Genomic DNA, 23,133 nt, shown 5'->3' with positions numbered 1-23,133 from the left:
GCGACATTACCATGAATGCTGTCAGTCAATTTGGTGCACCCTTCTTGCGCTGGCCCGCTGGCCCTGTGACAAGCAACTCCTGTCTGAGATTGCCCTGTGTCTGCCTCTTCTCTCATCCTCCCACACGACCACCTGCCACACAAGATGACTTATAAGCCTCACTGACGAATTCCAGACAAAGAGCGAGTGCTCGCCGGCTACAAGGTGAGTCTCTATTCAATCGCTGATAGCAAGCCCGGTCGAAATGGTGACTGACTCTATCATTTGCTTCCAATCTGTGCCAAAACTGGTCTCGTGATCGTTGTGATATCACACAGTCGGCGCTTAACAATCCTTCGTACTACAACAATTTCACCATGGCATCCGACCTGCCAGTGACTGGCAGAAGCCGTCATCGCTGACACAATTCTTGCTGTACTTTTGTGACCCTAATTTCCGCCTCAAATATTTACCGGCTCTCTGTGCTACCCTTTTGCTGCCGACTTTGAATGAATAGCGAGGCCGTGTCAAGAACGCCTTGTTCTCTACCAGCTTTGATACCCGCGTTCGCGGGACGTTGGATCTCAGGGCCAAGAAGAGGCGATAGATGTGAATGGTCGAGCCGCTTTGACTAGCACAGCTCCCCACCCGCTTATGTAATTCCTTGGATACCCGTAGCTCACATGATAATCTTCGATATGAATTACATTGACTTGTTCACTACAGTTGTACTGGCTGCTGCTGTGACAGTTTGATAGTCAGTGAAGCAGCGAGCGAGGTGTCGTCGTATGGTCACATGTGCTAACTGTAGTGAGGTCTGAGGAGAGCTTTGGGCGGCGCAAATTCGAGGCGAAAAGTAGTGAGAAATGATGCAACACGTTTCGTTCATGCGCATGCCAATCACTCAATTCAGGGTCCGTGCGATTCCCCACCGCGCTCTGCCACACTGCAACACAGCAACCCTGCGTCTTTCCAGTCCTTGCTGCCCCGCACTTTTTGGTGGGCAATGCCGAGTGCAGTGTGTGCAACATGTTCCAGCGTCCCCTTGAGTACGGCCCCCGTCAAAGCAAGGAGGTTCGCACTATATAACAGCATATTTCCTTCTGTCTCTCCTCCATTCCACTGAACACCATCAACTCCCGCCTTTATCCCAATACTGAAGCCATGTGTCAACACGGCGGGCCGCAAAGCTATCCCACTTACGCCAACGCCGAGCCTCGACCCGTGCGATCCGGTCTCATCCGTTCCGTTCACGAGCGTCGTCTCGAAGAGTTCGTAGGCGGTCAATTTGGCGACTACAACCTCGCATCAGTCCTCTTCGAAGGTCGTACCGATGATGACAAGCACGTCTCCATCCAGAGCTGGACACCTAAAGCTGGCACCAAACCCACTTTCGACGAAGCTAAACGTCAGACCTACACCAAGGCCAAGAAAGGTATCAAGTTCGGTCCCAGCTGGACGAATCACTGGCTGAAGCTCAAGCTCAACGTGCCCAAAGAATGGGTCAAGAAAGAATGGGTTCAGCTCGAATTCGATCCTGGCTGCGAGGCTATGATCTACAACGAAGATGGTCTGCCGTTGCAGGGTATCACTGGTGGATATGAGGATAAGCGACGTGTTGATTTCCCGCTCAAGCCAGAATACCGCAATGGTGTGCTGTTCTACATCGAGGTCACGGCCAACGGGATGTTTGGTCTGCCTGCTGACGGTACTGGTGACCCTGATCCGAACCGATACTTCGAGCTCGAATCTTGCGACATCGTCGTGAAGCGAGCTGAGGCATGGAAGCTCTTGTGGGACTTTGAGCTGCTCCAAGGCTGCGTCAAGAACCTTGGCAGGGACACTGAGCTGCAGAACCGCGCTCTTTGGGTCGCCAACCAGATCCAGAACACCTTCCGCAAGGCTGATCTCGATAGCATTCCCCGATGCCGCAAGCTTGCCCAAGAAATTCTCGGCAAGAATTGGGAAGACAAGGTTGACTCCATCTACGATCAGGACGTCGTCGAGGGCAGAGAAGATGTCCGCATCTGGAGTCTGGGTCACAGTCATATTGATAGTGCCTGGCTTTGGCCTTACTCTGCCACCCAGCAGAAAGTCGCGCGTTCGTGGTCTACGCAGATGGATCTCATGGACAGATACCCAGAGCACCGCTTCACCGCCTCTACTGCTCAACAGTACCAGTGGCTCGAGACGCTCTACCCGGACCTGTTTAAGAAGCTCAAAGGCTACGTCAAAGATGGTCGCTTCCAGCCCATCGGAGGCTCATGGGTGGAGTGCGATGCCAACATGCCTTCCGGTGAAGCTTTTGCTCGCCAATTCCTCTACGGGCAGCGATACTTCCTCTCTCGCTTCGGCAAGCGATGTGATATCTTCTGGCTCCCTGATACTTTCGGTTACAATGCTCAGATTCCCCAGCTCGCCCGCCAGTCAGGTTGCGATTACTTCTTCACGCAGAAACTCAGCTGGAACAACATCAACCGTTTCCCACACAACACCGTGATGTGGGTCGGTCTCGACGGAACGCAGATCATCGTCCATATGACCCCGGTCAACAACTACGACTCCAAATGCTCTGTCGAGGAGATCGTACGTGGTATCAAAAACAACCAAGATATCTGGGTGCAGCCTCACGCACTGATGCTCTACGGGTTCGGCGACGGCGGTGGAGGACCCTCCGAAGTCATGGTTGAGCGTCTGCGACGTGCTCGAGCCGCCAACAACAATGGGTTCAAGGACATGCCTCGCGTTCACTGCGGTCGATCGGCAAAGGACTTCTTCGAGCATGTTCGCGAGGTGACGGAAAATGGTCGTCGCTTGTCGACTTGGTCGGGTGAGATCTATCTCGAGTTCCATCGCGGTGTGTACACATCTCACGGTTCGATCAAGCAGTGGAACCGAAGATTCGAGGCGTTTATGCAGAAGCTCGAATGGCTTGCCACGCTTGCTTCGATCAAGGCGAGTGGGTACAGGTATCCCAAGGAAGAGATCGATGCTATTTGGGAGCCGTTGCTATTGAACCAGTTCCACGATTGTTTGCCCGGTAGTTCGATTCGTAAGGTCTATGATGATCTGGAGGAGATGTATGCTGATATGGCGGTCAAGGGCCAGAAGCTCTGGCGCCAGGCTTTGAATGCTCTCGGTGTCGGTGGGGAAGTTGTTGGTGCGAGCAAGAGCGCCTACGCGGCTATCAACACTCTCGATTTGCCACGTCGAGAGCTTGTTGAGGTAGAGCTGGGTAGTTCGATGCCCCGTGCCGAGGCTATTGTGCTCTCTCATCAGTCCATGCAGCTCTGCAGGGCTGGTCAGAGCGCTTTGCTTCTTCTCGAAGACCCTACCGGACGAGGCCAAGCTACTGTAGTCGACAACCAGAGTGTGTCACTTCAAGATTCTCAGACAGTAAAGGCGGAGCAACTCGACCACAACTCCTTCCTCCTCCAGTCCCCCGCTATCGCAGTCAAAGTCTCCAAAGGCCGTATCACTTCCATCTACGACCGTCTTGCCGATCGCGAACTCATCGAGGGCGGTCGCACAGCAGGTCTCGCCATCTCAGAAGACTACCCTCCTCAATTCGACAACTGGGAGACCGAACTCTACTCTCTCGACACAGAGGAAGAAATCACATTCACCAACGTTCGTATTGCTGAAACTGGGCCTTGGCGCGCTTCTCTCGTTCTCGAGGCCAAGTTCAGTAAAAGCACGGTTCAAATCAACATTGTTCTCGACGCTGTTCCCGCTACGCCTCTTCTCAAGGGCGATGACGCTCGACCTCTGTTGAGATTCGACACCCAAATTGATTGGTGGGAGAAACACTGTTTCCTACGATTCAGCATCCCCACCCGTCTCCGCTCAGACTCTGCATCGTACGAAACTCAATTCGGAATCACCAAACGTCCCACAACTCGCAACACCAGTTGGGAAGCAGCCAAATTCGAAGTTTGCGGTCACAGATTCGCCGATCTCTCCGAAGAAGATTACGGGTTGTCGTTGCTTACCGAGAGTAAATATGGGTATAGTGTAGAAGGAGGGTTGATGAGGCTGAGTTTGTTGAAGGCGGGTACTTTTCCGGATGCACACGAGGATGAAGGTTTGCATAGGTTTGCTTTTGCGCTTTATCCTCATGTTGGTGGTGTGGGGAGAGGGAAGGTGGTGCAGGTGGCAAGGGCATTCAATGTTCGCTATGATATGGATTATGGTCGACAGTATCAGGTCGACATTTCCACTCTTGAACGCAGCTCTACCGCCACGGTTTCGGCTGATCTCCAGATGCCCATTTCCATCGTTGACACCACCCGCGCTGGCGTTGTTATCGACACGATCAAGAGAGCTGAAGAGGACTTCGAGTACTACGGTCAGAAACCGAAGGATCCCGAGTCGTTCAGCATCATCGTCAGGCTCTACGAATCGCTCGGAGCTCATGCCAAGCCAACCATCAAGATTGGATTGCCCGTCAAGTCTACCGCCATCACGAACCTTCTAGAGGACGTGGATGAAGATAAGTCCAGAGATCTCGGCTTAGGCACTTACTCGGATGAAGAAGATACCACCTACGTTCAGCTAGAGTTGAATCCGTTCGAGATTAAGACTTTCAAGATTACGCTTTAGATTCGCACAGTAGAAAGTATCACTATTTTGTCAGTGGTCCTTAGATTCATGTTCAATGTTCAAGATTCGTCAAACAACCTGGCTAGTGTTTGGGCAAAGTGAGGTTGAGGCAGATTTTGCAAGGGGCAATGTGATGATAGCACAGACGGGAGCATCTAGGTGGCATGGGGCAACGCCAAGCATTGATCGAGATTGAGATGGAAAACGAATGTGAAAGCAACAGAGGGAGGTAAAGGAACAAATGAAAATCACACGATCGAGGACGACAAAAGTAGCGAAGACACTTGAAAATTTTCGACTCAAGCACACTCGAAAGAACTAGCGACGCCAGTGTCGCCAACCGCACCCTTCTTCAGACGAGCCTCCGTGGGGTAAGGGCAGAGAGGACGAGTGAAGCGCAACCCATTACCGAAAGCCGTATCGTCACTGTTACTAGTCGGGGTACCACCATTCTTGTTCTTGTACGCAGCACCAATAAGCGCGGTCGGAGCTTTACCGAGTTCGACCCAGTCAATGAGCGCAAGGAACATATCATGCTTGTTGTCGTATCTCAGAGGACGGCTGCCAGCTTCGACCTGTCCAGCACCACCAAAGTTGAAGCATCCTGTACCGCTTCGGCAGTGAAGCATACCTGGGATCATGTAGAGTCTGTAGCTGTCCTTGATTTTGTTACCGACTTTCTTCTTGACCATCTCGTAGTAGCGAGAGGAGATGAGGGGAGGGATGAGAGCGTCAGCTAGACCGTGGTAGTGCATGAGCTTGCCCCCTGCGTCGAAGAAGGGGCTGAGGTCGGGGTTGAAGGTGATGGTCTCGCCGGGATCGGAACGCTCGCCTTGCACGATGAGGGCTGGAGTGACGTCTTTTCCTGCATCGAAGCTGTCCTCGTTGTAGACCTTGTCTCCCATCACTTGATAGTGGAACCAACCGGAGGGTGAAGGACCGTATTTACCAGTGATGGCATTGATCTGGCTCCAGCCGAATTCGCTACCTGGCAGAACACCTTCATTGATGAGCTGACCGTCGATCGTGTAAGGCTTGTAAAGGTTGGCCAAGGTCTCGAGCTGAGTATCGGTGAGACACTGTGGAGCGTCCTCCTTATTCTTACTGCCCTTCTTGCCGTTGTTCGCACCCGAAGCGTCCTTGACCGGCTTGGTTTTGTCGTCAGCAAGCTTGACGACAGCAGCCTTCATAGACGAGTTGTCGCCGGCAGGCACTTCGATCTCGCTTCCCTTCGTGGTAGCATCGGGGGTAGTGGGTTTTGTGGCATCGGCAGGCGGCTTCCTAGGCTCCACAGGAGGCTCCGAGGTGACACCTCTGGGTAAGATGGGAGTCTTCGGATCTTTCCGAGACACCGCTGTTCCCCCGTTTCCAGGGCTAGGGTTACCTGACAAGCCTGGACCGGGAGCTGCCTTAGACTCAATGAGGTCCGAGACCCCAAGGGGCTTAGCAGCTGTACTTACCTGCTTGGCTGTGCCTTGCGAAGTGTCTTTGAGGTTGACAGGGGTCAGACCGAGACTCTTGCAGCCAATGAGCTTAGAAAAGTCAGGCTTGCACTGCCGAGGGAAGGACACAACCCTGTCGGCAACACCATCCGCTTTATCACAAGACTTGAGCACAGCCTGGTTGATGAGCGGATACGCCTCCTGAGGGATGTAGCCGGCGCTAGTGTTGACGGCCAAAAAGCTGTTGATGTGGATCTGAAAGGCCTTCAAGTGGTTGAAGTCAAATGCGGGACTGCCAGCAATGATGCCATCGAAGTCATGAGGGTACCTTTGAGCAGCAGCCATAGCAGCCCTACCACCGGTGCTGCAACCTTTAAAATAGGTGTAGAATACTTCCTTTGACTCTGCCCCGAGGGGCGAGAGCACCGTCTTGCCCTTCCTGTTGTTTGGAGCAACACCGAAAAATGCTTCGACGGCAACCTGAGCAACCTGGTTTGAAATATGAACAGCTCGATGAGCCCAGTCAGTCCAGCCATTAGGGTTCCCGGGCAGCCACTTGTTGCCATTCTGAGCCGAAAAGTGACCCATGTTGGTACCTGCAACTGCGGTGCGGTATCGAGCCATGGTCTGCTTCATCTCTGGGTATGCGACAGCACCACGCTGACCACCGCCAACGATGAAAACCAGGCGCTTGTTCCAGGCATCAGCACAAGCACCCTTGAAGCTAGACAAGGCGGAAACAATTTTGTGCTCTTCGGGAGGTCTGTTTTGCTTTGTGTCGATAGCGTTGTTGTCGGATTTGGGTCGCTCCTTGCCGGTGGTGTCGTCGACTAAGGGCATCCAGACTTCGAACTGGGCCTTGTTGCCACCAGGAGTGGTCTCGAACATACCTCCGACTCGACAAAAGGCAGGAAGGCCACCCTCGGTGCCGTAGGAGGCGTGAGCCTCTTCGCCGTAGCCCTGGTCAGCCACGGCGGTGTCCTTGCCCCATCCATTGGATGCCGAGATGGCACCCTCTTTGTCATCGAAGGGACCATAGGCCGACTCAGGAATGGCTTCGTACAGCTCTTTGGCAGAGGGGTTGGAGCCCGCGGGATAGTAGAGAGCATATGTGTCGCTGGTAACAAGCGGCTTGCCATCGAGTGCAGCACCTGCAGACAGAAGCTGCTCAAGAAGATTGGGAAGGTCCTTGCAGCTCTCCGGGTCGTTGAACGATTCGGAAGAGGCAGCTGAGGCCCTCTTGACAATTGTGCCATTGGAAGGAAGGACTGCGATTGCCAAGGCAGCAGCAACAGCTGCCGCCCTGAGATTGACGGAGTGTTTCATGGTAAAGACCGTGGGGAGCGAATACGGGGGGTGCGATTGGAGGGAGATGGATGAGGCAACATGGCAGGGTGTAGATTTAGTTCAGCAAGACCTTATATATGGTCCACGCATTCGAACCCAACCCAGGCGTCCCTCGCTGCTAATGAAGCACCGGGTCCCCGTCCGAGTGTTTGCATAAAGCTCCTGCGACCAGCTCGACATGTTGCGCTGGCTGGATTCCTCCCACAATGAAGGCACACGTATCAGCAAATCGGAGTTTTTGTGGGTAGTGGGCAGTGAAGTCCCCACCAAGCCTTCGAAGGGATTGCTAGGCAAGCAGCCCTGCTTGCTGCGTATCAACGATGGTTGATCCACACCACGATGAGCTGGATGGCCAGCTAACGTTAATGAGGCCAGCGAGCTCATCATCTGCCGAAGACCGCGTTCGCGGATGTGCTTGCGCTTAGCCCTAAAGGTCTGAGAATGTTGGCGAAGATGAAGACCAGAATGCTCTAAGTACCAAAGCCATCAATTTATGTGCTGGCTGTGAGAAACTGACCTCAGACGATCGCTTGGAAAACGGCGTCTAATGACGAGTAGAGTTGGGACCGAGCTCGAAGAGGCTGATCTAGGCTGCAAAGCCATCAGCTTGGGAGCCAAGAGGCGACTGTGCATATTCGTGGCGACTCCATTTTGGAGAACGGTTCGTTGGCAAGATGTGGTGGGAGCTGAGCCAAAGGGCTAGCTAGCGAAATGAGATGCAGTCGAGAAGCCAGCAAAGACAGGGCCGTGGAGTTGGGTAATCGCTTTTTACAAGTCGAAGAGCGTTGTCGAGATCAATCGAAGGTGCGTCAAAGTCAGTGATCACAAGTATCAATTGCGATAATGAATCTCTTCTAGGTACATGATGAATCAAGTGTTTATATATGCCTCAATCCTCTTCATGTGCATGTGTGATACTAAAGGCTAATAGGGCAGGAGCACAAAGGAGTAAATGAGAGGTTGAGGAGGAAAACACTGGGTGTCTAACAACCAGCATCTTGAGGTCTGGCAATTGGCCCAGACAATGCACTAAGTCTGAGTGAGCAAAGTTGGTGATTGGATGTGTGGGCTTGGTGAAGGTTGCATTTGCATGCTTCAATCACCAAGGTATCACATACTTCAACTCCCCTCCTTGCCAACAGAGTGACTGTACAATCCCATACTAACAATTCCAAGGCAAGTCCAGGTATGTGATAGGAGTTTTCCAGAAATGGGCTTTGTGAGAAAATTGGCAATGTTGTCTTTGGTCTTAACATATCTAATTGCAACATCCCCTTCTTGTACATGGTCTCGGATGAGATGGTATTTTGTGTTGACATGCTTGAGTTTGGAATGCATGGCTTGGTCCTTTGCCACTTGAATACAGCCTGTGTTATCCATAAAGACAATAGGAGTGTGGTCTCCAAACCTGAGTCCACAGAGAAGATGCCTGTGGAATAGAGCTTCTCTGGTGGCAGCTGAACTGGCAATATATTCAGCCTCAACTGCTGAGCTGGCCACACATTTCTGGATGTGGGAGTTCCAGGTGACAATTATTACAGGGGCAATGGATCAACATATGAAGGGTGCACCAAATTGACTGACAGCATTCATGGTAATGTCACAGGGTCAACAGATCAATGTATGAAGGGTGTGCCAAATTGATTGGTGCCAAATCATTGGGAATTGATGAAGTTAATTGGGTTGGTAGCACATATGATTTACAAGATCAACTGAATTCTGGGTTCTAGGTTAATCTCACGAGGATCGATCGGGATCAGCTGGATCAGCATGCTGTCAGAGGTCGCGTGCCTGAAACCTGAGATCGGTAGTAGTATCGATACTATTACCAATTCTGTCAAGTTATGCAACAGCACTTGTGGTATTGCGATTCCTGGCGAGATATGTAGTAAAGCCATCTCTATTACTTTTCTTGCTCAAATCTGTAGTTGTATGAATGCTATTGCAGATTTCGACTGACCACTGTCAAACACTCCATCCAGAGGTAGCTCAGCATGATCAATAACAATGTGAACTTGTACTGACACCAAGGTCTGGTGTGAGAGTGATTGTTGGTGGTGCTGACACGAGTGTCCAGTGTGTTGACTGCTGCTTGAGGTGATCCCTGGACTGCAGTGGATGACTGCCTTCAGTTCTATCTAATCCAGACTGCTGGTTTGCTATGAACTGCCTTCAGATGTCAGTGAGCAGTGATACAACACATGCACTACAATGAGGAGCAATCTATTGATTACTACTATGCTGACTGAAAACTAATGTACTTATGCTTCTGAAGTAATACTAGTTTATATGGTGTGTAGAGTGGATGGGGATCCACTTGACCATTTGTGATGAGAAGGTATGATTATATATCTCTTTGCAGCATTGCCAGTGACACTGCTCCTGCTCTCCCTCTCCAGAGAGTACCCTCTTCGTCAAGTACTGTACAGGAATCTCCAAGGAGACTCCTCCTCCTCATCGAGCCTTGTCACTCCTGTCCTTCCTGAGCTGTGTCGACTCCATTGACACTGCTCCTCCTCCTCATGTCCTTCTCACCAGTGTCCTTTACACAGCTCTCCTTCCTTTGACTGGCAATGGTTCTCCTTTACTCCTGTCCTGTGTGCCCCTGAGTGGTAACTGACCACATGTCACTGAGCTTGGTCCCTTTATTGGCAAGGCTTGGTCCTCAGCTTGGTAGAGCTTGGTCCCCTTCATACTAGAGCTGTGGTGCATTCTGCATGTGAATTGTCATATGGACATTCTTGTCACTGATCTCTGCAGAATCTGCCACACAATCGTGCTTGCTGCAGATTCTGGCAGGATTCATGATATTGATGATGCTCATGCCGATTTTCGCTGAGATCTGTCATAGAGCTGATTCTACTGCCGATCTTGGTGAACTCTGCTGCAAATCCTACATTCTGGCCAATCCCTCGATTCCTGCGCTGCCTTCATATGAACTTCGGTTCTTCCTTCTTCTCTGCGCATCCAGGCCCATGACACATGCCTCAGCAAGTCGGCCGACACAAGCAAGTGTCAGGAGATTCAGGAAGGAAGATACTGGCATTAGAAGGAGAAGCATACAGAGATAACCATATGTAGGAGCAGGGGACCAAGCTCAACATCATGGAGGTGGTTACTGCTCAAGGGGTATGTGCATATAGCCACACAGGATCAAGCACAGGGGCAACCACATGACCAAGGGGTTTGGTCATGAGGTCCAACAAGTGGCTAAAGGGATTCACAAGTTAAGGTCAAGAAGGTGGTTGCCAGTAAAGAGAGAAGGAGCTGTGAATGGAGATTGGTTAAACAAAGAGGAGGAGCTGTGTTGAAGGGGTTGTCACACATCATCAGGCAGAAAGAGAGCATGAAGGCAAAAGGGCAGTGTTGCATAACCATTACACTGTGCAAATGGTAGGGGTGCAGCATCAATGGGATCAACACCAGCAGGAGAGACAGTGTTGAACAGGGGACAAAGGCCCCTCAGGAGGAGTGGTATAGGTGTCACAGGTGACACCAATCAAACACATAAATACTCTCATTCTACCATAGTAAATGAGCGGATCCTCATCCACTCTACTTACTTACTTTATACTCTACTCTTTACTTGACTCCTAGTTATGTATCATTGCAATAGCAGTGCTTTTGCAATGACCCTCAAATGTGTGTGTTGTATCACCATTAGGTGTCAACTGTAGTTGGTGTTCTCTAAGCACTTGCAGTCCAGTTCTCCACTGTAGGCAGTGTTCTTCAACACTTGCAGTCCAGTCCCTTACTGTAGGCAGTGTTGCTTGACACCTGTGGTCCAGTCAGTTATTGTAGGTGGTGGCTCACACCTGTGGTCCAGTAACTCCCATCTGTCATGGGCCTGAATGCTCAGGAAGCAGGAGGGTCACTGGTTCATATGGAAGGAGCACAGGTATCAGAGATCTAGTCGATACCAGTAGAGAGCATGGTCATAGTGCAATCTCCATGGAGACCATGGACTCCTATGGACTCACATGCAAAGGAGCACTGAGCCATATGCGAGGAGGGCCAGGCACAGCCACGAGGAGGACCAAGCTCAAGGAGCAGGCACAGCCATGAAGAGGACCAAGCTCAAGGAGCATGCAGATGATTCCCACTCAGGGGCTTGAGAGACAAGAGTCAAAGGAACCATCACTGGTCAAAGGAGAAGGAGCAGTGTATAGGAAACTGGCAAGCAGGTCCTGAGGAGGAGAAGCAGTGTCGAAGGAGTTGACACAGCCCAGGAGGCACAGGGGTGCCAAGCAAGCAGGATAGCAAGGAGGAGGAGCAGTGTTGAAGGAGTCGATAGCTCAAGGAGGACAGGAGTGGTGCTAGAGGGGCCCCCTTGTACAGTACTCGATGAAGAAGGTACTCTCTGGAGAGAGAGCAAGAGCAGCATCGCTGGCAACGCTGTGAAGAGGTATATAACCATACTTTCTCATCATCAAAGGTTGAGTGGATCCTCATCCACTCTACACACATCATAACTAGTTATCACTTCAGCATAAGTATATATTAGTTTCAGTCAGCATAGCAGCAATCTATCAAGGTTGCTCCTCATCATAGTGTGTGTGTTGTATCACCACTACCTGATGTCTGAAGGCAACCCATAGCAGGTCAGCAGTCCAGATATAGATAGAACCAAAGGCAGTAGTCCACTGTGGTCTGGGGATCACCTCAAGCATCAGTCAACACACTGGACACTTGTGTTGATGCCACCAACCTTATCACCAACACCATCAACCTTATCACCAACACCATCAACCTTATCACCAACACCATCAACCTCATCATCATCAACACTCACACCAGACCTTGGTGTCATCATAACCTATGTATTGATATTGATCGTGCTGAGCTACCCCTGAACGGAGTGTCCACAGAGCTCAGCCAAAACCTATGATAGTATATACAACGAATGCCACCCACTGCCATTGCACAACTTGATAGTTGCTGAACGACTAGCTCATCAAGACCAATACCAAGACAATAGCTGTCGCACAGTTTGATAGTCACTGAGTATCTCGACAGACCGACCTGGGTTTCAGGCGCGAGACCCCTGACACCATCCTCTGTAGGTGATAAGTATATTGTGGTCCAGATGACATCCAAGAGCATTATCAACAGCACTGTGAACACTCATACTGTAAGGAGAGGGTATCACTCACTCTCCAACAAACAGTGAACATGCCATGCAACCTCTGAATGGAGTGTTCAAGGTGGTCAGCTGAGACTTACCCGTCAGAGACATCTGGTTATGTTTAGTCAAAACATACCAAGTAGACCTTACTCATTCAATCCCATCTATACCAATCAAATAACACCCAAAACTAGTCTCTGGCGCGCGACCGCTTACAACAATGCTGCCGAAAACCTTTACTATCAAACCTGAAGTGCTCTTTCAATCTGCATTGGGGTCCGAAGCCCAGTTCGCATCTGTATAGGTTTCAATGGTGTTTCCAATGGTATCTGCTCCACTGATATGCAATATGTTGTCTTGAGTCTGGTTCAGATATTTGACAATGCATAGTGCTGCCAGCATTGTCTCTTCAGTTAGTTGAGACATGTGCCATGCAAGTGTATTGACTGCATAGCAGATGTCTGGATGGACAGTGTTCAATACCCAGAGCAGCTTTCTGTCAGGGGTCTCGCGCCTGAAACCCAGGTCGGTCTGTCGAGATACTCGGTGACTATCAAACTGTGTGACAGCTATTGTCTCGGTATCGGTGACTATCAAGTTGTGCAGTGACAGCAGGTGGCGTTCGTTGTATATACTATCGTAGGTTTCGGCTGACCTCTGTGGACACTCTGTTCAGGGGTAGCTCGGCACGATCAATATCAATGTTATGATGACACCAAGGTCTGGTGTAAGTGTTGATGATGATGAGGTTGATGGTGTTGGTGATGAGATTGGTGATGTCAATGATAATGAGGTTGATGGTGTTGGTGATAAGGTTGGTGGTGTCAACACGAGTGTCCAGTGTGTTGACTTGATGCTTGAAGTGATCCCCAGACCGCAGTGGACTACTGCCTTCGGTTCTATCTTGATCCGGACCGCTAACCTGCTATGGGTGCCTTCGGACATCAGGTAGTGGTGATACAACACACACACTATGATGAGGAGCAACCTTTGATGGATTGCTGCTATGCTGACTGAAACTAATATATACTTATGCTGAAGTGATAACTAGTTATGGTGAGTAGAGTGGATGAGGATCCACTCGACCTATTGATGATGAGAAAGCATGGTTATATACCTCTTCTCAGCATCGCCAGCGATGCTGCTCCTGCTCTCTCTCCAGAGAGTACCTTCTTCATCGAGTACTGCTCAGGGGCCTCTCCTGCTTGGCACCCCTGTGCCTCTTGAGCTGTGTCGACTCCTTCGACACTGCTCCTCCTCCTCATGACCTGGTGTCGACTCCTTCTACACTGCTCCTTCTCCTTTGATCAGTGACAGTTCCTTTGGCTCTTGTCTCTCGAGCCCCTGAGTGGTAACCATCTGCATGCTCCTTGAGCTTGGTCCTCTTTGTGGCTGTGCCTGCTCCTTGAGCTTGGTCCTCTTCGTGGCTGTGCCTGCTCCTTGAGCTTGGTCCTCCTCGTGGCTGTGCTTGGCCCTTCTTTGCATGTGAGTCCGTAGGAGTCCATGGTCTCCATGGAGACTGCACTACAACCATGCTCTCTACTGATCTCGACTAGATCTTCGATACCTGTGCTCCTTCCATATGAACCCGTGACCCTCCTGCTTCTTGAGCATCCAGGCCCATGACACTTTCCTACAAGTGCGGGGTAGGTTTCCTTTAGTTTGCCACCATTCATGAGGTCATCAGTCACCTTTGTGGGAGTGGTTGTCATTGGTATCCAGGTCTTTTCATCAGGTTCTATCCATTCCTTGATGATTTCCTTGATGTATACTCATTGATCCAGATCCATGGTGTGTTTCACTCAGTCCCTCATAATCTTAATCTTCAAGAACTCCATCACTGGTCCATTGTCCTCAATCTTCCCTTTATGGAGGTTCACTTGCTTCACTTCATCTACCTGCGACCTATGTGGGGCTGTAATGAGCATATCATCCATGTACATGACAATAATGACCTGTTCCTGCCCTGCTTCTTTTGAATATACACATGGTGCTCCCCAGACTGAAAAGAATCCTGTCAGGGGTCCCGCGCCTGAAACCCAGGTCGGTCTGTCGAGGTACTTGGTGACTATCAAACTGTGTGACAGTTATTGTCTCGGTATCTGTCTCGACAAGCTAGTTGTTTGGTGACTATCAAGTTGCACAGTGACAGCAGGTGGCATTCATTGTATATACTATTGTAGGTTTTGGCTGACCTCTGTGGACACTCTGTTCAGGGGTAGCTCGGCACGATCAATATCAATGTGTAGATTATGATGACACCAAGGTCTGGTGTGAGTGTTGATGATGATGAGGTTGATGGTGTTGGTGATAAGGTTGGTGAATGTCAATGATAATGAGGTTGATGGTGTTGGTGATGAGGTTGGTGGCATCAACACAAGTGTCCAGTGTGTTGACTTGATGCTTGAAGTGATCCCTGGACCACAGTGGACTACTGCCTTCAGTTCTATCTTGATCTGGACCGCTAACCTGCTATGGGGCGCCTTCAGACGTCAGGTAGTGGTGATACAACACACACACTATGATGAGGAGCAACCTTGATAGATTGCTGCTATGCTGACTGAAAACTAATGAGTACTTATGTTCCTAAAGTATTGACTAGTTGTGATGATGTGTAGAGTGGATGAGGATCCACTCGACCTTTGATGATGAGAAAGCATGGTTATATACCTCTTCACAGCATTGCCAGCGATGCTGCTCCTGCTCTCTCTCCAGAGAGTACCTTCTTCATCAAGTACTGTTCAGGAGGCCTCTCCTGCTTGCTTGGCACCCCTTTGCCTCTTGAGCTGTGTCGACTCCTTTGACACTGCTCCTCCTCCTTGCTATCCTGCTTGCTTGGCACCCCTGTGCCTCCTGAGTGGTGTCGACTCCTTCGACACTGCTCCTCCTCCTCAGGACCTGCTTGCCAGTTTCCTATACACTGCTCCTTCTCCTTTGACCAGTGATGGTTCCTTTGACTCTTGTCTCTCAAGCCCCTGAGTGGGAACCATCTGCATGCTCCTTGAGCTTGGTCCTCTTCATGGCTGTGCCTGCTCCTTGAGCTTGGTCCTCCTCGTGGCTGTGCCTGGCCCTCCTCGCATATGGCTCAGTGCTCCTTTGCATGTGAGTCCATAGGAGTCCATGGTCTCCATGGAGATTGCACTATGACCATGCTCTCTACTGGTATCGACTAGATCTCTGATACCTGTGCTCCTTCCATATGAACCAGTGACCCTCCTGCTTCTTGAGCATTCAGGCCCATGACAAATCCCACATGTCACAGATGAGAGTCCATTTCCTTGTACCATTCTTGTCTGGATCGTTTAAGGCCATAGAGGCTCTTGAGTAGCTTATACACCTTTCGGGGGGGGGGGGGGGCATTTGTACCTTGGGGTGGTTTAAGGTAGATGTTGTGTTCTAGTCTTGCATTGATGTATGCTTGCTTTATGTCTATGGAGTCCAGTTCCCAATCAAGTTTCGCTGCTATTATGAGTACTGTCTGAATTGCATCCCTAGGTACCACTGGCACAAAGATCTCCATGTAGTCCAAACTCTCCCTCTGTGAAAATCCTTGAGTGCAAAGTCATGCCTTGAACTTGTATGGCACCCCATTTGCTTCTGCCTTGACATTGAGTACTAATTTCGAATCAATGAGGTGTGCTTTCAGTGGCATGTCAACAACTTCCCAGATGTTCATGCTTTCAAGGCCTTCCAGCTCAGCATGGATCACTTCATGCCAATGAGATTGGTCCAGTCTGGTGAGTGCCTCCTTCACTGTTGGTTTCAGATTTACAATGCTGGCCATATTTGCACTCATCTTGTGATGTGCAGCATGTGGCAATCCCGATATTTTTCCTTGATGGCAAAGTTTCTGTTGGAACTGATACAGTTCCCCTGGTGGGGGTAAGTGTGATTGGTAGATCTTCAGAGCCACTGTAACCATCATTGGATGGACCCATGGATGCACTTGCTCAGTTGTATGAAGGATATCACTATTTCCCATTTCTGTTGATACTGCAGTCATTATGGGTGCATGCTGATCTTCCTGGGTTGTTTGGTTGCTTTCATTGTCCAGTTGATGTATATCTTCAATTGGTCCTCATTGCTCCTCATCATGGATGTCTAGCTCAGTATAACCCATATCTTCAATATCTTCCATATGGTACTCAGGGTCCATGTTGTAACTTGGTATCACTTCTGTATGTTCCTCCCATGACTTACTTTCCAGGAATTTAGCTGCATTAGACCAAAATACTGTCAGATTGTGCTTTGGGGATATGAACTTCCACCCCTTGTGTTCTTCATCATATCTGATGAAGATGGCAGGTATAACCAGGTCATCAAGCTTCTTCCTTTTCATCTTAGGCACATGTACCCAGGCAAGGCATCCAAAAGTGCAAAGCATACTGAATGATTTCTTGGGGTCTCTATCATAGAATACATGATATGGAATGCAACCTTGGACATTTGGTATCAAGTTCTTCATGAAAACTGCCACTTTGACTGCAAATGGCCAGAAAGTCTGGGGTAGGCTATGAGACTGCATCATTACCATCATCATGTTCTTGATTGTCCTTATTGTCCATTCTGCCTTTCTGTTTTGCTTGCTGTTGTACATTGATGTCTTCTGCCATTGAAATCCTGCATCATTCTGCCATGCAATCATGTTTGCATTGATCCATTTCATTCCATTATCAGATTGGAGAGCCTTGAGTTTGTGTCCAGTTTGGGTTTTGGCTTAGTTGATCCATTCTTTCAATACTTGTAGTGCATCAGCCTTTGAACATAGAGGCTTGATGTATGTGAAACTGGATGCATCATCCACTGCCACCAATATGGAGGTGAATTCTGTTTTTGTCAAAAAGTGTATTGCCAAGTCAACATGTATAAGCTCTAATGGGTGCTTGGTGCATTCACCACAGCTTTGTCCCATCTGTGCTTTCATTGACTTGCTCACCATGCAATCTTGACATTCATATGGTTTAATCTTGATATTGTATACATTTTCTAGTATTCAGCTTTTGTCTTGGCCAGGGTGACCACATTGTTCATGAATGAAGTCCCTGGTGAAACTTTGTGGTTTTGGTGGGTCATTGATGTCTAGTTGTTCTGGTAGGTTGTTCATTTCATTGTCTATTGTTGATATAAGGGCTTCTGGCTTTGTTGGGTGGATTTCCCAATGCCTTGTATGGGTATTGGTATGTCCTTTCACCTCATGACCATTGGGCCACTTAAGGTGTGCATTATCTGGATTGAACATCACATGTACACTGTCATTTGTTAGAGCTCACACTGACATTAGATTTACACTTGCTTCTGGAACATAAAGTACATTGTTAAGATATACTTTGTGTCCATCAACATTGACAATGGTTTGACCTCTAGCCTTGATTCCAACTAGCATTCCACCAGCAGTTTTCACAAATCCAGTGCATGGAGATGAGGAAATAAGAATCATATTGTCATTTGTAATGTGGTTGGTTGCCCCTGAATCTATAACCCATGTATTGGGTTGCTGTCTCAAGGGAATGTGATATGCTGATGTGACAGTGCACCAGATTTCCTAGATAGGTGTTTGATTGTTCCTCAACCTGGGGGCAGGATTGGTGTTGTTGTTGGTTTGGGATTTGCTGTTTGGATTCTTGGGGCAGAAATGACTGATGTGGTTTTCTCCCTGACAGTAATAGCATCTTCAATGGCCATCAGGACCTGGTTTGCCCATGCTGTAGGGTTCTTGGTTCATGATTTGCCCATCAGCGACAAAAGCTTGTGTGGTCTTGCCATCAGTCCTATGGCTTGGTTTCATTGCCATGTCATCTTGTCATTTGAACAGGGCTGCACAAATCACATCATAGTCTGTTCCTCAGCCATTATCTTGCAGGTTCATGATGCAGTTATTGTATGCAGTCATGACACTTGCCTGATTGATGAGAGTTCTGATCTTGAGAACTCTTGTCAGGTTGAAACCCATGGCTTTGGCCTTGGCCCAATGCTCATTCAGGTCAGTGGAGAATTTACAGACATCCACATTAAACATATGGATCCTTCCAGCTTCATAGAGGAGGGTTGATTTGGCAATGTGCTCCATCTTGGTGAGGTCTTTCTTGAGTTGGGTGTATAATTTGTGGGTCCTCCATGATTCAGTATTTGCAGATCATATGAACAAATAGTTCATGTTATCCTGACTGATGAGCTTTGCATTGCTCTGGATGATTGTACAGAGTTTTGCATCCAGTTTTCAGTCATACCTCTTATCACCTGGTTTGGTGGTGCTGTTGAGGTGCTTAAGGGCCAGGGACCACAAGGCCAATATGTCCTGGAAACAAGGGTCCCAGGCATACCAGTTCTTCATGGTTAGTTTGGGGGTGTCCTTTAGTGCATCATTGAGTTGGGTCACTTCATGGAGGAAACTACAGTGCTTGGAAGGTAGCTTATACAAGGAGGTCTTGGCTCATTTGCATAGGGTAGATTGTGTGATGATGTTCCAGAGGGTGTTGATATTCATTTTGTTGATGTTGTTAAGGTCAAGCAGAGGTTTGTTTGGTTTGCTGTCATTGCTATCAGAATTGTCAGAGGAGTCAGTATTGGGTTTGGCAGTTCTTTGATGCTCTGCAGGTACCAGAATCATTTTGGCCTGATCATCAGAGGAGTCCTCAAGTGAGGGGTCATTGGCAGGATGTGGCTCGTTGGGTTGCAAAGGCATGGTGTTGAGGATTGTGTGGCAAGAGCACTCAGACTCTTAATCAGTTGAAGAGTTTCATCAAGATCAATCAGTAGTGTGTTGAAGTCAATGACCACAAGTGTTGATTGCAATAATGAATCATTCCTAAGTACATGATGAATCAAGTGTTTATATATGCCTCAATCCTCTTCATGTGTGTGTGTGATACTAGAGGCCAATAGGGCAGGGATGCAAGGGAGTGAATGAGAGGTCAAGGAAGAAAACACCAGCTGCCTGGTGACTGGCATCTTGGGGTTCAGCAATCAGCCTGGGCAATGCACTGAGTCCAAGCAAGCAACATTGGTGATTGGATGTGTGGGCTCGGCGAAGGTTGCATTTGCATGCATCTATCGCTGAGGTATCACATGCTTCAACTTGTTCTGTGCATTGATTATGATTTCATTGAGGTGCGGTTGCAAGAAACCTTCTCCTTCCACGGCACAAAAGCCAAATTCGTTTTGAACCTTTCTAGATCAGTGCAGCGGCTTGAGACTCAGATGAGCTCACTATCCTCAGTAATCAACCCGATTCTCGCCCTCCACAACTCTTCTTTGAGCTTTGTAACTTCAGTCCACATCTTATCTTCCCATTCCATCGAGTCTAGTTTGTCGAGGTAGATGGCTGTTGCTGCTGGAATGACGGCGGGTGTGGAGGTGCGTGGTGGGAGTTCTGGTGCGCCTGTTCCTATCGGGGCAGCGGGAAGAGGACGGTTGTGACGACGTGGCGGGATCTTGGGCATAGCCCCTGTAGTGCCGGCAGGAGAGGGTGAAGATGCGCCTGTTACACGTGCTACTGACCGTGGAGGGAGTGCAGGAGGCACGGAAGTGCCAGTTTGTTCTGCTTCGGCCGGCCTTTCCGCGCTGTCCGCCTCAGAGGGCTTCTCTGCAGCGTCAGCTTCGGTCGCTGGTGCAGCCTCCTTGTCATCTGAAGACTCATTGGTCGCCTCGTCAACAGCTGCAGTATTCTCGTTGATGGTCTCGTCCACCTTGGCCGTGTCGCCGGCCTTGGCTTCAGTGGGAGAGGATGGGGTATCGGCAAAGTCGTCGTCGTCAACGGCAGCCTTTTTATCAGATCCTGGCGACTCAGATTCCTTGGCTTCCTCCTTCTCCTCTGTCAGCCCGGCCAGGTCCTTCTCCTTTGTGTCGTCATCCGTCTTCTCTTGCACTTTCTCCTTGATCTTCTCTGCTTCTGTCTTTTCTGCTTCCTCCTTTTCAGCATCCGTCTTCTCAGCATCGACCTCCTCTACTCCGGTTTTCTCGGCTTCCTCTTTCTTAGTCTCAGCCTTCTTCTCGTCCGCCTTTTCGACATCAGCCTTGTCAGCCTCCGCCTCCTCGACGGCCTTCTCCAGTGTCTCCACCTCCACGCTCTTTGCACCTGCCACCTCCTTTGGCGAGCTGTCAGTTGAAGCATTCGCTGCTGGAGACAAGGCAGCTGCCTGCTGCTGTTGCTGCTTTTCATTCATAAACTTGCCCTCCAACACCACCGAGCGTTCAAGATTGCGTACAAAGCCCCAGTACTGGCAGACAGCGCGAAGACGCAAGAGACAGTGGTGCGGGCACAGCAGATAGCGTGTCGGTGAGCTTTCACTCAGTCGGAAGATGTGGGTTGGGACCGGAAGATTGAAAGGCATGAGTGTCTCGCTCGGCACGATGGCCTGCGTCTCATTTTCGGCTCCTGCCGGCACAGAGGCGTTGACGGTCGTATCAAGCTGTTCTGCTGACTTGTTCTGAGCAGACGACTTCCTAAATGAGGCGAAGAGACCTCCTCGGGAAGGCTTGGGGGTGAGGGTGCCGGAACTGCTGTTGTTGTTGCTACTGCTGCCAGTGATGGATCCGAGCGAACTGGCTGCGGAGCTGGCCCAGCTCGAGGTTGCCGTCGCAATGCTGCTTGTCACGAGCGAGGTCTTGCCACCTTGCTCTGCAGACATGGACGTTGCTGCGACACCTCCAGGCAACGGCACATTCACGACAGGAATGCCACACATAGCGCAGGCGGCTGGCGGCAAGTGTGCATTCTCTGTGCGGATCGCGGCTTCGTCGATTGTCCTGCTTCTAGAGAAGATGGGTTCGATGACAAGGTTGCCGTCCAAGATGGCGACGTTGGCTTGCCGTCTACTCAACCAATTCAGACCAGGTGCAAAGTCGAGGCGGAGACACGGCTCTACATCCTCTTCCTGCGATCGCTTAATGAAGGGCAGAGAGAGTTGACTTGGCAGCGACACGACATTCTCGACATTCGACGGCAAAGTAGGATAGTCACGGTGTCGACTTACACCTGCGATGGCAAAAGGCGAGCTGGTGAACGCGCTCCCAATGCCTTGGCTGTAAGCTGTTGATGCAGTGATGATGGAGTTGGTGGTCGCAGAGCTGCCCGTCGCCTGTTGTGGCGCAGGTGAGACGGTGCGTGGCGTCGGGGTACTGCTCAGAGAGTCGCGCCAACCATGTGGGAGAGGGTACGTGTAGAACGGTGCGAGCTGTTTGCGGAGCTTGCGAAGATGTGCGATGAAGGATCGGAACTCTTGGTAGGGAACAATGTTGATAATGAGACGGGCTTCGGCTGCAAGATCGACTGATGGCTTGTGTTTGCGCTCTCTTGTCGCTGTCCTTTGCGAGATGGACCGAGCCAGAGACGAAGTCTTGAGACGGTGGAAGCTGACAGCATCGCTCTCCATCGTGATCATCGAAGCAGCGTCATCGCCGTCCTTTCTGGAGCCGCTAATCTGTAACTTCTCGACCTGACGTTGAAGATCGGCAAGAACTTTCTGCTGTTCGAGCATGATCCCTTCTGTATCCTTGAGACGCTCTTCCATGTTACGGCTCTTCTCCTCCGCCCTTGCACGTGATAATCGCTCGACGGCAACCATCTTGTTGGCTTCGCTGAAAAGGCTGGAGCTAAGCTCGTCAAGTTCGGCCTCGATCTTGCTCTTGTCGCTTTCGGCTTTACCACGCTGTGCTGTTTCCTCGATTACACGATCCATCATCCTCTGCATTTCGTTGCTGACATGGGCCTTTTCGACCAGGAGGCCGGTGTTGAGAGCGTCAAGATGCTCGGCTCGCTCCTTCTCGAGCTCCTTGATTTTGGCGGACATAATTCGGACCCTCTCCTGCGCATCCGAGTAATCATCTTCGAGGTCGGCGATGCGATTGAAGGATTTGACGAGCTTTTCGTTGAGACCCGTGACTTGGTTGATGAGATCCTTGACTTGAGCTTGCAGCGCTTCTGTCGACATGTTGGCCAGAGAAGCGGAGGCATCGATGTTCTGATCTGGTGAGAGCGCTTGAGGTACTGGATGAGGACTGTTGGTAGACTGGCTGAAGATAGCAGAAGTAGCTGAAGCGCGCTTGAGCACAACTGCTTCGTAGTCATCGTCATTTGGTTCCATGCTTGAGTTGCGCTTCACAGCTGCATCTGACGACTCTTGGCCAAGCACTTGGTCTGGATTGGCGTCGTCGGCCAAGATCGAGTCCGGATCCATCCTTTGCAGTTGCAACTCAGATGAGGAGATAACAGTGTCGGCTGCTACCGCCTTGTTACTGCTCGTAGAGCGCTCCGGCTCAGCTTCGGATGAGGCCGACATCGGATCTGCCGACGATCCTAGACCTTGAGGCGAGCGAGAGCGTGTGACTGAGCTGCCGAGTGTAGCGATGTACGGGCGTAGCCAGACGCAAGCAGCTTGCTTGTTCAAGTGATGTCCTGATTCAATGTGAAAATGACGGAAGGAAGAGAGAGGCGCTAGTTCGACAGGGATATCCGACACTTCGAACCTTGAGAGTGAGACAAATGTGCGTGAGAGTCGCTTGGGCTTGTTGCGGAAATTGGAAGGCTAATTCTCGGCTGCAGCCCGCCGCTCCACGTCCACACGGGGGTTTCAATTTTTTTTGCCTTCGAAAACTAGAGTATTCCAATGTTGGAGATTGCGATCTGGTCCGATCTAGGAA

At 50.0% G+C, this 23,133-nt stretch overlaps 5 protein-coding genes across 5 annotated transcripts; 1 reads left to right on the top strand and 4 right to left on the bottom strand.

The window, feature by feature from the left end:
• Nucleotides 1–1,143: 1,143 nt before the first annotated feature.
• Nucleotides 1,144–4,581, top strand: UHO2_00391 (putative AMS1 - alpha-mannosidase; the record flags this gene model as incomplete). The annotated part of the gene is made up of 1 exon (XM_041557011.1): nucleotides 1,144–4,581. One exon carries the CDS (start codon nucleotides 1,144–1,146, stop codon nucleotides 4,579–4,581), a length of 3,438 nt encoding a protein of 1,145 aa, XP_041412945.1.
• Nucleotides 4,582–4,880: 299 nt separating this feature from the next.
• UHO2_00390 (uncharacterized protein) lies at nucleotides 4,881–7,349 on the bottom strand (the record flags this gene model as incomplete). Its single annotated transcript, XM_041557010.1, has 1 exon — nucleotides 4,881–7,349. The coding sequence occupies one exon, from the start codon at nucleotides 7,347–7,349 to the stop codon at nucleotides 4,881–4,883; it is 2,469 nt and encodes an 822-aa protein (XP_041412944.1).
• A 4,690-nt stretch (nucleotides 7,350–12,039) lies between these two features.
• On the bottom strand, nucleotides 12,040–12,606 carry UHO2_00389 (uncharacterized protein; the record flags this gene model as incomplete). Its single annotated transcript, XM_041557009.1, has 3 exons — nucleotides 12,040–12,186; nucleotides 12,285–12,427; nucleotides 12,594–12,606. 3 exons carry the CDS (start codon nucleotides 12,604–12,606, stop codon nucleotides 12,040–12,042), a joined length of 303 nt encoding a protein of 100 aa, XP_041412943.1.
• A 5,731-nt stretch (nucleotides 12,607–18,337) lies between these two features.
• On the bottom strand, nucleotides 18,338–19,177 carry UHO2_00388 (uncharacterized protein; the record flags this gene model as incomplete). The annotated part of the gene is made up of 3 exons (XM_041557008.1): nucleotides 18,338–18,605; nucleotides 18,723–18,844; nucleotides 19,094–19,177. 3 exons carry the CDS (start codon nucleotides 19,175–19,177, stop codon nucleotides 18,338–18,340), a joined length of 474 nt encoding a protein of 157 aa, XP_041412942.1.
• Nucleotides 19,178–19,688: 511 nt separating this feature from the next.
• On the bottom strand, nucleotides 19,689–22,772 carry UHO2_00387 (uncharacterized protein; the record flags this gene model as incomplete). Its single annotated transcript, XM_041557007.1, has 1 exon — nucleotides 19,689–22,772. The coding sequence occupies one exon, from the start codon at nucleotides 22,770–22,772 to the stop codon at nucleotides 19,689–19,691; it is 3,084 nt and encodes a 1,027-aa protein (XP_041412941.1).
• Nucleotides 22,773–23,133: the final 361 nt, after the last annotated feature.

The sequence above is a fragment of the Ustilago hordei genome (genome assembly GCF_900519145.1).
Source record: "Ustilago hordei strain Uho2 genome assembly, contig: UHO2_contig_01, whole genome shotgun sequence".
NCBI classification, from domain to species: Eukaryota; Fungi; Basidiomycota; class Ustilaginomycetes; order Ustilaginales; family Ustilaginaceae; genus Ustilago; species Ustilago hordei.
This window is presented reverse-complemented; position numbering and strand designations above follow the sequence as displayed.